The sequence below is a fragment of the Artemia franciscana genome, chromosome 9 (assembly GCF_032884065.1).
Source record: "Artemia franciscana chromosome 9, ASM3288406v1, whole genome shotgun sequence".
NCBI classification, from domain to species: domain Eukaryota; kingdom Metazoa; phylum Arthropoda; class Branchiopoda; order Anostraca; family Artemiidae; genus Artemia; species Artemia franciscana.
Genome location: NC_088871.1, coordinates 9,905,916 through 9,921,916, shown reverse-complemented (window position 1 = coordinate 9,921,916; position 16,001 = coordinate 9,905,916). Strand labels below are relative to the sequence as shown.

Here is a 16,001-nt window from a genome sequence, read left to right as displayed (position 1 = left end):
GTATTCCACATCTTACTAATAATACCGAAAAAAGCACAAACAAATTAATGGAAACCACAAAAAGTACTTCAAAGAAATATGAAACGACTACCTTCTGGAAATACAATACTCAAAACGAGGAAACTACATCCGAAACTGAATTCCCCCCAACAACAATCGAAACTGCATATAACCCGGCAATCGATGAAGAAGAAACATTCCCCAAATCATTTTCCACGACTACTAGCCCACAGCAAATAGAATTGGACACCTCGATATTAGAAATTACTACGGAAACTATTCCTAGTGTTTTCATACCAAATAATAACGATGAAATCTTAGTAACGGTGAGACAACCATTCAGTTCCACTAGTTGGATATGGACTTCTACAAAAAAAGGAAGGATACAAGTTAGATGGCAAATTCCTTTTGTTGTCGCTGACTATGGTGGGACTCAATGTATTGATGGAGACAAAATATGCCAAGATGAGTATCTCAAGAGAGAATGTTGGACTAATAAAAGCTTGGATTTTAATAAAAGAAACAAACTCCTTCATGAGCATCATCCCAGAGGCAGAATATATGTTAATAGATCAAGACGGGAGAAAATACGCACTAGCAAATGTCCAAGAATTAAAAGAATGCGTGTCATTTAAAAATTTGGTCTGCCAACTAACAGCACCTATATATAACGCAAAAATTGAATCATGCAAGCTAGTTCTGTTCCTGAAGGAATCACAGCAAAAAAAATTCCCAAATCTTGTATAGCCCTAATAGGAAGCACCAAAAGAGAAACTTTCATTAATTTACGGAACGATTCATGATTATTTACAGTACCTAAAAAGACGGTAGGAACCCTATCCTGCTACAACAATACAGAAAAATTGACCCCAGTTATCGAACCAAAATATTGTTACAGGACGTTGGAACTATTACAATCGAACAAGGTTATAGACTGGTAACTAAAGAAACAACTGTGCAAACACCTCTAATCACAACCAGCGCTAACGTAATGAGCAAGAAAATAATAAACTTTCAAGGAATAAACTTGTCTTCCACAATCCCGAATATAAACAAATAGGAATCTAAAACATCCATTTGGCCAAGAATAGAAAAGATTGAAGGTACAAAGCAATTAATGAAAATTAAAGAAGCATTAGATACGCTAATACCTTTGTTCACTGACGAGGACCGAAGATTAAAATATGTAGAAAGTATATACGGATTGTTCTCACCAAATTCATGGTATAATATTATAGTCACTATATTTATGGTATTTCTCATTTCGCTAACAATAAGAGCGCTACTAACAGTAAACTATGGTAAACTCTTGAAGTGAAGAAGGACAAATAATGATGTAATTGAGGCACAAGAGATGCATCAACTAAACCCTACTGCTCCTGATGATATTAAAGCCATTATAACAGGGAGGATGTGAGAATAGAGAAAAAATTGAGAGGTCTTTTGCCGTATGTTCACATATCCTTTCCCTACTGTAAGAAATATTGTTGATGTATAACAGCCAAAAGGCTATGATGCAATATACTGTAATTTTTTTTTGCGTATACATCAAAAATACTTTTGGCAGAAAATCTTATGTAAATTTTGACCTCCAACAAGTACGGAAAATTCGTTCCTTTTTTCTTATGTGCAAGAGAATGAAGAGGTCGTCTCTTGTAATTTTACTACTCTATTTCCAAAATAAAAATATTTCAAGGCATGGCGGTTGAAAGGCTATGATGCAAAATTGTATTACTTTTCGACAAATCATGCATTGCAAGTTCAGAAAATTGGATAAAATTATGATCCAGAGTAAATTAAGACCTCTATGTAATCTTATATTTAACCACCCCCTTTTGTTCAGTGTTTTTATATTTACATGTCACCATAAAAATATAGTATTAGATTAATACACATAAGAGTATACTTATTTGCTATATAACCTTGTATACCTCCATTACTTCTAATATACCTTAAGAAGTATTATACATTCGATTTCCCTTTGAATTCTAAATAATATTGCTGCTATTCAATTATTATATTATAATAATGCTTCCTAGTTACGTATCGTTAGTATTATTTTATGTGTTAACAACATGATTTTGCTTGAAAATTCTTATTACAAAATTTGGCATACCCTGACATTGGCCGACGATACGTCATGGTCAAAAACTGAAAAACACCTATCATGGTTTATCAACCTCCGAAAAATGCCCGAAAAACACCTCTGATTCAACCAGACAGCTATCACCCAAGTGACACCTCAAATGGCGCCATCTATTGTACTACAATCATTTTCATATTTCCAATTAAACACCGTAGACTAGAGAACACGTAATAACCAGCCGGTGGGTAAAACCACCATACACCCACGAAGACACCATAGCTAATAACCTGTATTAATATGGAAACCCAACATCAGTAACGTCACAGAACTAGATGAAGTTTTAGAACAGGACATCCTAAACTCTAATTCAATAACTTATGCATCAACATGCCAAGTAAGGTCTTAAATACTACCTCAGTCGATTTAATTATAAGACAATGTAAATATTGCTTAAAACAACACAAATGCAGAAGAGAGCGGGAACGGGACAGAAGAGCCGTAGTACCGGCGGTACTTTTGTACTTAAACTTTTAGGGATAGGTTTTCTTGGTCCCGCGCTTCCCATCTCGTAGAAGCGTAAAAAACAAAACAGACTTTACAATTGCTAAATTTTTAAGCAAAAAAAAAAACAGTTAGAGCTGATAGACTATGAAATATATATGATTATGAAAGAATATATTAATTCAATCGGTACATAGGGCAAGGACACGAAAATTGTGAGTGGTGTGGAAACAATATCCCAAAATAATAAGTGGTTAACAATTAAAGTGCCAAATAGTGAATTTTAAATTAACTAAAAGTACCAGTGGTGGTTTTTGTCTATATTTTTTCACTTTATTGTAAAATACCTGGGATCAATTGAGAATTAAATATAATAGGTAAAATTGTATATAATTCAAATAAAAACAAACAATTGGAACCAGGTATTCATGTTTAATCACAGTTGGTGTCGAGTGCTGTCATTATATAATTTTTATAGGTGTTAGGTGCATGATCCATATAAGGTGTAGGAACATATATCTATAAAACTTTAAATAATCACTATAAGGTGAAAGAATTATAATAATTTTTTTTATAGACAATAAGAATTAAAAAATGTAATGTTTAAAGAAAGGAATTCATCTGATTGATGAGGAGATCAATCTACAGCGGAAAAGGGGATATGTAACATATATTCTCGTTTTTACACCTTTAGTAATTTTCAAATTAAGACTCTTCAAAGCATCTATAAGTTTTAAAGTTAAATTCAACACCCTTATCACAAGTCGAACTATTTGCTGTGACAAGCAAAAGCTGAAAAGCTTCTTTTAGCTAGTTATAGGCAAAATTCTATTAACGATTCATATGAACCTTTGAACTCAAAACCAAAAGAGAAATACTTCTTTTTTTGTCTCTTGGGAGTGGAGACTGGATAATGCTTCATGATTGGGAAATACCAGTCGTATTGCGAAATTTGCAGTAGATGTCACCTGTCCATATTCTGCCAAGTTCTTGTTTTAGAAATCCAGTCTGAGTGATATATATATAAATATATATATATATATATATATATATATATATATATATATATATATATATGTATATATATATATATATATATATATATATATATATATATATATATATATATATATATATATATATATATATATATATATATATATATATATATATATATATATATATATTTGTGTGTTACTTCACATCTTTACGGTATATAGATAGATATATGTGGGAAATACTAGTTTCAAACCGGTTTAAAACAGAGAATATTGGCTATGTACATTAACTTTAGTTCATATACATTTTCTTATGTGTGTGAATTGGTTTTAAGAGAGGGCATTTAGAGGTTTGATCGGTTGGTGTTTTGTTTGGCAAATTAAAGAAAAAAGATGTTCCAGGTAGGAAAATAATTATATTTTTTTTTACTTTGAAGATTATTCAACACAATACTTATGAAATAATTGATGACATAAACTAGATTAGATACTATATTTACGGTAATTCTAAAACAGATTGGATTCATTTAAGTTGGCAATAATAGATTCTTTATTTTTGTCTTTGAGGGCAGAAAATGTTAAGAAACAAGCTAAAGGATCTTAAGAATTTTTTTTCTCTTTAGGCTCCATCCGTAGTAGATTAAGATTTTTCCCTTTTGTTTATTAGGGTCCTCTAGCCTCAAGACTAAAAGTGAAAGGTTGGTCGGTCATAAAAATAATATCATTTTGCCTTTTCAGATATATTTTTGTAGGGACCTCTGAGCGAGACAACTGTTTTCTTTAAATTATTCTCCTCCTAGCCAACAAATTCCTGGAAGTATGTTCTGACTGTCCGCGACAAAAGTCTTATGTATTTTTGGTTAAATATTTCGGCAAAGTGACAGCATTTTTGATGTATAGTTTTGCTTTGGTCCAAAAGACGAACAGACTGGCGAATATATTTTTTTCAAATAATTTAAGCCAGGTAGTTTCTTGACATGCTTTTCTTGTCAATCTAAACCTATTCAGCAATTTTTAGGTCCCTTTGGCTAAATTAAATATCAATGAACTGATTTTTGAAAAATTATATATTTGCCTAGTCTAAAAATATTTCTTATATTGGTTCTGTATTGTCAGATACTATTATGTTATATTATTATGAGAAATCGATAAAATGAGTAACATTTGTGTGTGTATATATTTTTGAGTTCATGGGATTTTTTGTCGTGTGGAGACAATCTAGATAGGTCACAATTTGGAAAAATTTCAATTGGAGCCTTATTTTTAGAGAAAATTTATATGAGTACATATAAATATGTACGTTTATGAGTATATTTAAAGAGCATAAGTTAAACCATTTTCCCCTGGAGTTGTTATATCGTTTTTAATATCTCAGATATATTTAAAATTACGAAAGGTAATATATAGCTGTTAACCATTAAAGCAAAAGGCATTGAACAAGATACAGCAGAAATCACATTGTATTGAAAATGAAAATATTGCAAGAATTTTTGGCTAGTAGAGAAGAAAAATTTACATAGAATGAGGGAACGTGCTAGTATTGCAAACTTGAATCTTACAAAAATTTGTAGGAAAGAAAAACTTATTTTAGTACTTATGACACGTGAAAAAATTACAGAAGATGAATTTTACTCCACGTCAAATAAAGAAAGGGAGAAGGAACAAGAAACGGCGAAATCAAAACGAATTGCAAACGAAATTTCGACTTAAAACTAAAGAATAGAATGTTAATTATACTGTTACTTAATTTCGATAATAGTTTCCTAAATTTCAATGGAATAGAGAAAGTTTTATTTTAGCGTCTGTGAAGGATAAAGAGAAAGGAGGTGTTTAGTTCACATCTTAATTTCTTAATTTTACTAAAATTAAGAAATTAAGAGAAGTAATGAATTAAGAATTAATGAGTTTTCTTTTGACTCTAAATAAGAAAATTTGGGAGGGCATATCATTCAGGGATTCTTTTGTATTTTGTAAAACAAAAATGAGACAACTAAAACATACAGAATTTTAATATTTGTATTAAAATATCCAGTAATGCGTTGCCTCATTTACATCCAATGCGGTAAAGCTCAGCTTTTTAAAAGAAATGCCTAATTTGGATCTTCTTTGGTAGCGCAGCAACAATTGTGAAGAAGGGGTTTCGCCCCCCAAAGAATTCTCTTTTGATATTACAGGATTGAATAAGACTCATTTGGTTTCTTACATTCAAAATAAATAAAAAATTCCCTTTTTACTTTTGCAAAATTTTACAGTTTAAGTATATGCAAAACATTGGACAGTGGGATTTCCACTTCCAAAGCTCTTTTTTTTCTTTTTTTCTCTGCTTTCCATCTTAAATTAATAATTTAGCTTCATTTACCATTACTCCGAACTTAGAATTTCGGGCTTCTTTCAACTTTTTTCAAATCGCTTTACATTTCATTTTTTCTTTGATCTAAATAGTTCTGGTAACGCCTATTAATAATAACTAGCAAAAAATTTACTGAGAGCCTTCACCATCTTCCTTCAATTCTATCCAATTCAATATTTATGACTTATCTTACTCTTAAATTCTACAATATGACAATTCAACAACATAATTTTTTATTAAACTTACAAAATTCAAAAAGTAAGAGCTTTAACTTACAGAAATATTCATGATGTTACTGCGCAAGGCTTTCATATTGTCAAAAATCACACCAATTTTTAAATTCCAAACTTCTTATGCTTAAAATTCTACATATTTAAAAATCAACATAATTTATCCATAGAAAACCCACAAAATTTTACGTATTCATATTTTTGAGCTTAAAGTTTAGATTTTATTGACCATGAAAACTTGGACTATATCCTCTAAAGACAAACAAATTCACAATTTGACATTTTACAGACAATAAATTTGACACTTTAAAATAAAAAAATACCAAACATCATAAGAACCTTTGTGTTTTTAAATAGAAACTGACCACTAAAAGATCTCATCTTTGAAGAAAATTATGAAATTTCATAGGTTCACTTTTTTTAAAGTGAACCTCACATGTGAAAAACTTTTTAAGGTGAAAGTCACAGACTTTCACATTAAAACAACTCGAAGCTGTTTTATTTTCCGCAATATGTGAGAGCATCTGATTATTAAGAGTTTAAATTCATAAGGCTTGACAAATGAAGTCTATAATTTTCTAGACAGCTCAAGCTTCTCACTATTCGTCAACTTCGAAAACAATATCTTTCGAGAAACCAACCACATTTAATAGTACCAGCCCTATTTGTCAGTCAATAAGTTCATGCAGCTTGACGGCCTAATGTCTTAACTTATAACTATATCTTAATCTTTCAAGATTCTGAATTTTCTTTTCAATTCTCTAATTCAAAGGACTAATCTTCCAAAAAACTTGACTAAGTTCACAGATTCGATCTTTAAATTCTTAGGCTTGAGAACTTTAGAAATTGACTTTTCAAGAGAACCATTTTTTTTTTATCCAACAATTCAAAATCTTCATCTTTCAAGAAGATTACATCATTTCACACACAAGCTTCTTATAAAATGATAACTTCTTAAGAAATTGAACCTCTACATGTTGACCAGTGAATACATCAACATTGTAATAATGGTAAATGTTCCATATCAGATATAATATGAAAAAAAACTTGGTTTTCTTAAAGAGTTAAAGAGGCTGTGTCCCAAAGTCAAACCTTAAAACGTACAGGAATTAGGAGAGGCAGTTGGGGGGCTGTCGCCCCCCAAACCCCCGCTTTTAAAGACTCTTTTGTACAGTTTTTTTGTTGTGGGGGGACTTCATTGTTACTAATTACTAGTATCGGCGCAATGGTTCTCCTGTCCTCTTGTGCTTAACTTTTTTCGAAGTTATTCCATTATTCATTCATTTCAATTTTTTGTTAATTAAAAGAGGGCCTTTCCGAAGCCAAGAGCGGGGGGCTAGGGGGGCAGCAGCCCCCCACAACAAAAAACCTGTACAAAAGTCTTTAAAAGCGGGGGGTTTGGGGGGCAGCAGCCCCTCAACTGCCTCTCCTAATTCCTGTACGTTTTAAGGTTCGACTTTGGGACGCAGCCTCTTTAACTCTTTAAGAAAACGAAGTTTTTTTTTCATATTATTTCTCTACATTTTTCTACAATCCATGGTGGATGTAATTTAATAATTCCTGTACTCCTCGCAAAGGAGTTAGGAGAGGAAGTCGGGTGGCTGCCGCCCCCCCCCACCCCCCTGCTTTAAAATCATTGTTTAAAATTGAAAAAAATAGATAGAATGACCGAAATGTTACTTTTGCTCATAACAAGCTAATATTCTGTTATCTCTCAAATGATAAGCAGTCCAGGTGTTATCAAAATTATACACAATTATTTTGATCTTGTGAAAAAAACCGCCCGATAAGGGACTTGAACCCTGGACTTTAGGATTATTAAAAGTCCCACGCTCTACCGACTGAGCTAAATACCTGCTTGTGTATAAATATAACTTTTAAATAACTTTTAAGAATTGCAAAAATTAACATGGGCTCTTATGGGAAAATGGGTTTTTCTAAGCTAGAAAATCGGGGGGTTAAGATTTTCCGACGAAACTTTCATGGGCACTTACTCGGAAAATTCCGCGTCGAATGAGTCTTCGTATACCCAGATCTGATGTCGGTTGTGACCTGTAGGCGTCGAGGGAAAAAAAAGAGAACATGAACAATAAGTGGCTCTGCGTGGTTTCTGGAAAACAGGGAAGAAGTTATATATATACATCAGAACTTACTCTTGAACCTAACCATGGCGCTGGTCTTGAATATCATTTCTTAGATTTAATTATTAATATTTCTGATAATAATAAATTAAGTTTTAAAATGTATAATAAAACGGATGATTTTGATTTTGAAGTGATTAGTTTCCCATTCGCTGAAAGTAATATACACTCAAATATCACGTATTCGATGTTTTTATCACAGTTACTTCGTTATGCAAGGATTTGTAGTAATTATATTGATTTTAAAAATAGATTTAAAATCTTTAGCCAAAAATTGATTGAGTTTTTTCTGCAAATAAATTAACTTGCCAATTTACAAATTTAGTTTTCATTATAATGAACTTTTAAATAAATACCAAAGGAATTATCTGGAAATACTTAGAGAAATTTTCAACTAATTTCGGAGGTTCGCGAAAAGTTGATGAAGCGCCATCTATTTTGAAGTGTGTTTCTAATAGCGGTTTTAAAAAAATTGCCACATGGTAATGATGGATTCTATAATTGTTTTGTTCATTCAGGTTTTTTACAAAGAGTTCATATTTGTGATCTGGTAATATTTATCACATTTAGTATACCTAATGCTGCTAAAAAGAGGAATATATTAACAGGATAAGCTTGATTTGGTGTTACTTGGTTGTTCTACATTTGCTGTTTTTTTTTTTTCATAGGCATGTATTTTGGGGGTGATACCTGACATGGGGATGTCATGGATATTCTGTGGTAGGTACAACACTTGACTGTTTAGAGAATTTAAAGTGCCGAAACCCTATAGGCAAGTATATTCTATGATGAGCCCTTGTGTTGGGTTGTTGCTTCTGAATTATTTGTCTGTATTGTTTTATTGTTTGGTAAATGACGACTTATACTTATTGACGACATGACTGCCTGTCCAGGGATTATTCTTTATAGTTGATTTTTATGGATAAGCTGTTCGACCTATGTGATTGTATGGATGAGTAGGGTTAAGGCCTCGTTCAAGTGCATGTCTATATTAATCACTAATTTAGGAAAACAGTCTTCCTTTTCTCCTTCTATCTCTTTTTTCTTTTTTTTCAATGTGTTTGTACTGTTGCAATGGTAATTTCTCTTTTCGTAATATATTTTTTCAAAAAGAAATTTTTCTTTCTGACCTTTCAAGCCTTACACTTCTAAAATTTGACGACTTAGAGACAATTCAGGAGACTATCCAAATTTTAAAACATTACAGTTCATATTTTAATTTACATATTTAGAAGATCCAAAGACCTTAGATCTTTAATAATCTTAGTAGTTTTTAAATTTTAAAGCTTAAGTTTTACTAATCAACACATCATTGAATTTATCCTTAAAAAACTAAACGGAGCGTATTTTAAGAGGTCCCAAGTAACAGTAAGCAAAAAAATAAAGAACAAATAAGTATACGATATGTGGTTAATATATAAACGGCAGCCAGAATGACAAGCAACTGATAAAACCAGAACATATCAAGAATATTATTGAAAAATTGAAATCCTGGGATTCTTTGGCTTACATAGAATATCAGTCGACATTACCAGTTTGATGAAATTTATTTTGAGCTTTAACTTTAAAAAGTAATTCAAATGAGTAAAATTGTATTTGTAACCCAATTTAACAAGAATGAATTACATAATTTTTCCTCAGGAGTGATTCCATCACTTGTATATCAAGGACGCAAGCAATATTACAGAAGGTGCTATTTGAACAATACTACTAACGTTAATGGTACCTCTACACCTGTAAATACTATTTCCAATATTCAATATAATGATATTTAGGTGAAGCTTTAAAGGATATGTTTCGTTGGATAGTAGACTAAATGAAAACGAACTATGATTATGTTGACTGTCCAAAGGGTGTAGTGGCAGTACTTCAAAAACGGCTTAGATTATTAAATTGGAACTTCCTGGCTACGTTGCAACGGATTTTAAAATTAAAGTCACTCTGTGTATATTAATTACTTCAGGCACTATTTTTCCACTTGGGCCCTACGTTTATTAATTACTACGATTTCTGAGACAAATGAGGCTAAAAGTACTAAGGTGAAGCTCTTAGGGAAAGTTTCAAGGGTTTGGGGCTTCAATTAAATGAGAAAAATTGTATTAGCATGAAATTTTTCAAAAGTGTATACAAGGATTATCACGGAGAAAACAATAATAAATTTAATGGACCTTATTTGATTGGAAATTAAAGGAGAGGAAGTGTCAGAACACTCTTGTAAAATTCAAAGGAAATTGGGAGGCAAGTATTTTCCAATTAAATTTTATTATTTCTCCAGACGCATACAGAAAATTTTTCAAATAGCAATGTTGTTCAGCATAATCAAAAATTTTGTTGATTGTGTCTCTGGGAGTGTTGGGGATGTCAGCCCCCAAAAGTCCTCAGAGTATTGATTGTAATAAATACAATTTGACCATTGTTTATGACAGTGTTTTTTATTTTGAAAGAGATTTTTTTGGTCTTTTCAACACCAAATGTGAAACAGCCCTTCTTTCCATATAACAAATGCTATATTTAACCAGAGAAAAAATAGAATACCTTAGAGTTCTTTCGTTGAAGGCTGTGGGAGGTGGAGTACATAATCATTATCCCCTTGGTATAAAAATATTAAGGGAAGAGTTTAACTGAAACAAATTTACTATGGGTATACTATTTGTCCAAAGGGGGAAAAGTGAGAAAGATGAAGGTTATTATGTTGGATTTATAAAGGAATAAAAAGAAAGATGATTAAATGACCAGGGCTATGTTCACAGAAATTTTGAATTAACTATAGGGTATTTTGTGCATGTTGTCAATATTTTTATTATTCTTGTTGCCGCAAATTCAAAATTACACATTTTGTATGTGGAGGCTTGAAATTTTGATTCGGAAGCTGTTATGTGTATCTAGGTTCCTTCATTTTTCAGCAAGTATTCCCCTCCTTCTTAGAAAATCAGATAGATTTTCTCAGACTCGTTTCTTTTCATGGATACCATTAAACATAATTAACTTTATTGGTATGCGCGTGATAAGCCAATGTTTTTGCTGTATCTAATAATATCAAAAATATGTTCTTAACATCTTTGTTTACTATTGATCCCTGTCAATCTCTGACTAGGGTTTGGTAGCATTAACTGTTTGAAAAAACAAAAAGATTTAAATTATTCTTTCCTTTTGCAATGAAAAGGACTATGTCAATAAATAAAAGATTAAAAATTAATTTTTAGAAAAAAATCCTGTGAAATAAGTTTTGCTAAGAAAAATAAAAAGTTTAATAAATAATAATAATATTAAGTCAAAATTCTTAAAAATAAAATCCTTAATTTTCCAAGCACAATACTACCAAAAAACAACAATCAGTAAATAAAAAACACCCAAAACGAACAGAAGTTACGGTAAAAATATAATTATGAGATATGATACAAGCAGAAACTAAAATGAGTTGTGTTTTAACCGTCTTGCCTTCTGAAGACCATAAATAATTCGCATTATACTGAAAACAAAGGACATTTTATAGGTTTCCACTCGCTGAACTTTAATAAATCCAAAATAATCTAAACCTTAATGAAGATATATCAGTAAATGATTATTAAACTGTCAGCCCAAATTTATTTGATGTATTTTTGTTGGATTTATAAAGGAATAAAAAGAAAGATGATTAAATGACCAGGGCTATGTTCACAGAAATTTTGAATTAACTATAGGGTATTTTGTGCATGTTGTCTCTATTTTTATTATTCTTGTTGCAACAAATTCAAAATTACACATTTTGTATGTAGAGGCTTGAAATTTTGATTCGGAAGCTGTTATTTGTATCTAGGTTCCTTCACTTTTAAGCAAATATTCCCCTCCTTCTTAGAAAATCAGATAGATTTTCTCAGACTCGTTTCTTTTCATGGATACCATTAAACATAATTAACTTTATTGGTATGCGCGTGATAAGCCAATATTTTTGCTGTATCTAATAATATCAAAAATATGTTCTTAACATCTTTGTTTACTATTGATCCCTGTCAATCTCTGACTAGGGTTTGGTAGCATTAATTGTTTGAAAAAACAAAAAGATTTAAATTATTCTTTCCTTTTGCAATGAAAAGGACTATGTCAATAAATAAAAGATTAAAAATTAATTTTTAGAAAAAAATCCTGTGAAATAAGTTTTGCTAAGAAAAATAAAAAGTTTAATAAATAATAATAATATTAAGTCAAAATTCTTAAAAATAAAATCCTTAATTTTCCAAGCACAATACTACCAAAAAACAACAATCAGTAAATAAAAAACACCCAAAACGAACAGAAGTTCCAGTAAAAATATAATTATGAGATATGATAAAAGCAGAAACTAAAATGAGTTGTGTTTTAACCGTCTTGCCTTCTGAAGACCATAAATAATTCGCATTATACTGAAAACAAAGGACATTTTATAGGTTTCCACTTGCTGAACTTTAATAAATCCAAAATAATTTAAACCTTAATGAAGATATATCAGTAAATGATTATTAAACTGTCAGCCCAAATTTATTTGTTGTATTTTTGTTCATGAATTTTGCTATGAGGGTTTTCCGATATAATGAGTAATTGGAACATTTACGATTGTTTTCAGTAAAGTGAATACTATAATTTTGCCACCAGAACTTATGGGGAGTGAGATACATTCATTTCTCATGGGGATGAACTTTAAGCTAAGATTAATATGGGATGTTTGTAACCGAAAGTGTGAAAGAAGGAAAGCCGAACACCTAGAAAAAAGAAAAAATACACACATATAAAGTATTGGATTCTGTGGTGTTTACACATTAAAAAAATTCATCATGTTTCAAATGAATCCTCAACAGAAAAGGTAGTGCAAACTTGATGGTTTTTGTTTGAGTCTTTTTCTAAGATCTTATAGATTTGTTTTATTATATAAAATATATCGTGGAAATGAAAATTTAGCTTTACGTAATCTAGGAGTGAAATGGGTAAACACTGATGAAAATTATAAAATTTTAATAACAATAAACACATTGAAATGGTTTAGATATACGATGACTCCAAAAATATATAGTATTTGTCAAATTTAAAGCTACCCTTCGAGAGGTAAGGCCTGGTGAAAATTTATCGGGTTTGTTAATCAGCAACAGAGGAAGGGATCTTGAAGAGCATCATTGGAAAAATTTGTGAAAAAGAAATTTTCCAACACAAAAAATGAGGCAAACTAAACTTAAGTATCAATAAAGTCAATTAATAATTCGAACTTAAAATAACCAGAAAAATCACTTTAAAATCGGGACACAGATAGAAAAAGTTTACTAAGTAAACAGCATCTAAAGAATTTTCTCTAAGTTTCAACTTAATATCCTTACCAGTAAAAAGGCTTTGGTCACTACAAGCCATATCGAGGTATCTTTGCTTTTTCATGTATTACTTATAGTCTTTTTCAAGATTAGAATTTTCCTGTGTCTAGCAGAGATTAGAAATTTCAACGTCTGCAAGGTAAAATCTTCTTCCACATGCGCCTTATGTAAAATAGGTTTATCTCAATTGCCTCCAGGTATAGTACTGTAGTTAAAATACGCCATAATTTCAATTAAAAAAAAATTATTCAAATAAAATTATTAACTAGACCAGCATATAAAATCTATTTCAGTAAAATTTTGGCAAAAATAAATTTTTTAAAATGTTTACAAAAACATAAAATCAGCATATAATTAGCTTTGTGTAGCATTTTATTTACTTTCTAACTAATATATTTATTTACTACAATGCACTTTCTTTTGAAGGAAATCATAATTAAAAAATATTCTAAAGGAACATCCTTGGGAGGCTCTGTGCCAAAAAATTCATTGTTTCATTTCTTCTCATATCTTAACCTTAACCAAAAAGCGTAGTGTATTAGTGTGAAATGATTACTAAAAGCTTTTTATGTGCTTATTGTGCTATGGCAAGAAAAGCCTGTTTTTACATAAAAACAGGTTACATAAAAAAATCACTCCATGCATAGTTTATTAAATTTTGATTCGTTAGCACAAACTGATACAAGTTTCAAATTAACATACATTGTTATAGTCCTTGTCTTAAAGTCAATTTTGAAGGCTAGTATGATTCATGTTTTCTTAATCTTTGTTTGAATATGAAAAGAGGAGAGGAGCTGGAGTGATAACCTTAGAACCTCCGCTGTTTGAGTAAAAAAGGGTAAAATTGAACAAAAAACGCTCTTTGTCTCAGTCGAGGTAATTTTTTTTTTTATTTCTTATTTAATATTCATTGTAACTCATTTTTATTTGTTAAATTATGAAATTTCCGTTTGGAGTAGTATGATTTGTGTGTACAATAATGAAACAAACTTTAAAATACCCTGTTTTTTCCAAAAAATGGAAAGTGACACCTAAACTCCATTTTCACTTGTGACATTCAAATTAGCTCGTGACATTCAAATGAGATTTGTATTCAATTAACTTTAGTGGAAAATTATTAAATTTTTGTTTAAAGTAATTTATCTTATGTTCAATTATGAAAAAGAAAACCAAATTTCTATTTTTTCTCAGTTTGAAATAGTACTGGTTACCACTTAATGCTTTTCTAGTCATATATATATAATATTATATTGAGCCTAACAATTGAAATTTTACCTTCATAGCTCTTTGAAGGGGCCAAATGTTTAACCATCACTACTAAATATACATTTATGTGTCAAACGACATTGTATTTTATATCTTTTTCCATCTTTATAATTATTTTCAACTTTTTATTTTAATAGCAGCAAACTATTTTGATGTAGAAAATTCCCATTTCTCAAATCATAAGGATATAAATTCAATATTCCGTCTTAGTTTTAGAGGCAAAACTTTTTGTATGATTCTTAACCAAAGGTCAGGGACTACTTTGCAATATTTTATATTACATTTGAACTCATTAGTACAAACTGTTTACCATTGATTTTAATGTGTATATTTTCAAAATTTATTTTTTTTTAATTATGCGAAGGGGATGGCAGCGGGAAAAACCAATGAAATGTCATTTTAACAAAAAAGGTGAAATTGGAAATACTCTTTTTTTCTCATTTAAGAAGGTTTTGTTCTTCAATTCTATACTAAGACCTACGGTGACGGAATTTCAATGGTAAAGTTATAAAATTTGTGTTTCGAATAGTCCCTTTTTCCTTTTTATGTGCACTAGTAGAGAAAAACAACAAATTTCTACTCTTTTCCCTAAAATACATGACAATCTTTCGAATGTTCTTAAAATTACTAGCATTGTTTTTGATACTATTTTTCAACATTTATTTATGGTAAAGATTTAGATATTGACATTTGCTGCTGATAGGTACACAATTTTACCGAATCTATGAAACAACTTTTAACTGTCAATGTTTTACAGGGGGCTACGGCTACCTACTTTATTAATGCCTGTTTTATTCCTTCAAAAAAAGACATTCTCCTTCATATATTCTCCCCATTCTTATAATAGTTTATTTTTTAATCTTAAATACAGAAAACTGTTTTTTATATATTTTGAATTTAGATTACAGAAAGATTTTTGTGTCAAAATTAAACTATTCTAGAAAATGTCAACATTTCAATGTCCAATTTCTTCATCATGCTACTTCAATTTCTTACTATTGCCATTTAAAAGTACTAAACTTGTCATTTTTGTCTGGAACTTTAAATAGTATTACCACACACCGGTCTGGCTTTGTATTACCTACAGACCTAACTGTCGTCCCTAAATATGTCCTAA

The 16,001-nt window shown here is 30.4% G+C and overlaps 1 protein-coding gene across 1 annotated transcript in view; it reads left to right on the top strand.

Annotated features, from left to right (window-relative positions):
- Positions 1-3,857: 3,857 nt before the first annotated feature.
- The window catches only part of LOC136031563 (galactosylgalactosylxylosylprotein 3-beta-glucuronosyltransferase S-like), a gene marked incomplete at its 3' end in the record, with an annotated part of 221,092 nt that continues 208,948 nt past the window's right edge, over positions 3,858-16,001 (top strand). Inside the window, 1 exon segment of the mRNA XM_065711232.1 lies at positions 3,858-3,987. Within this exon segment, the coding sequence (XP_065567304.1) occupies positions 3,979-3,987 (9 nt within the window).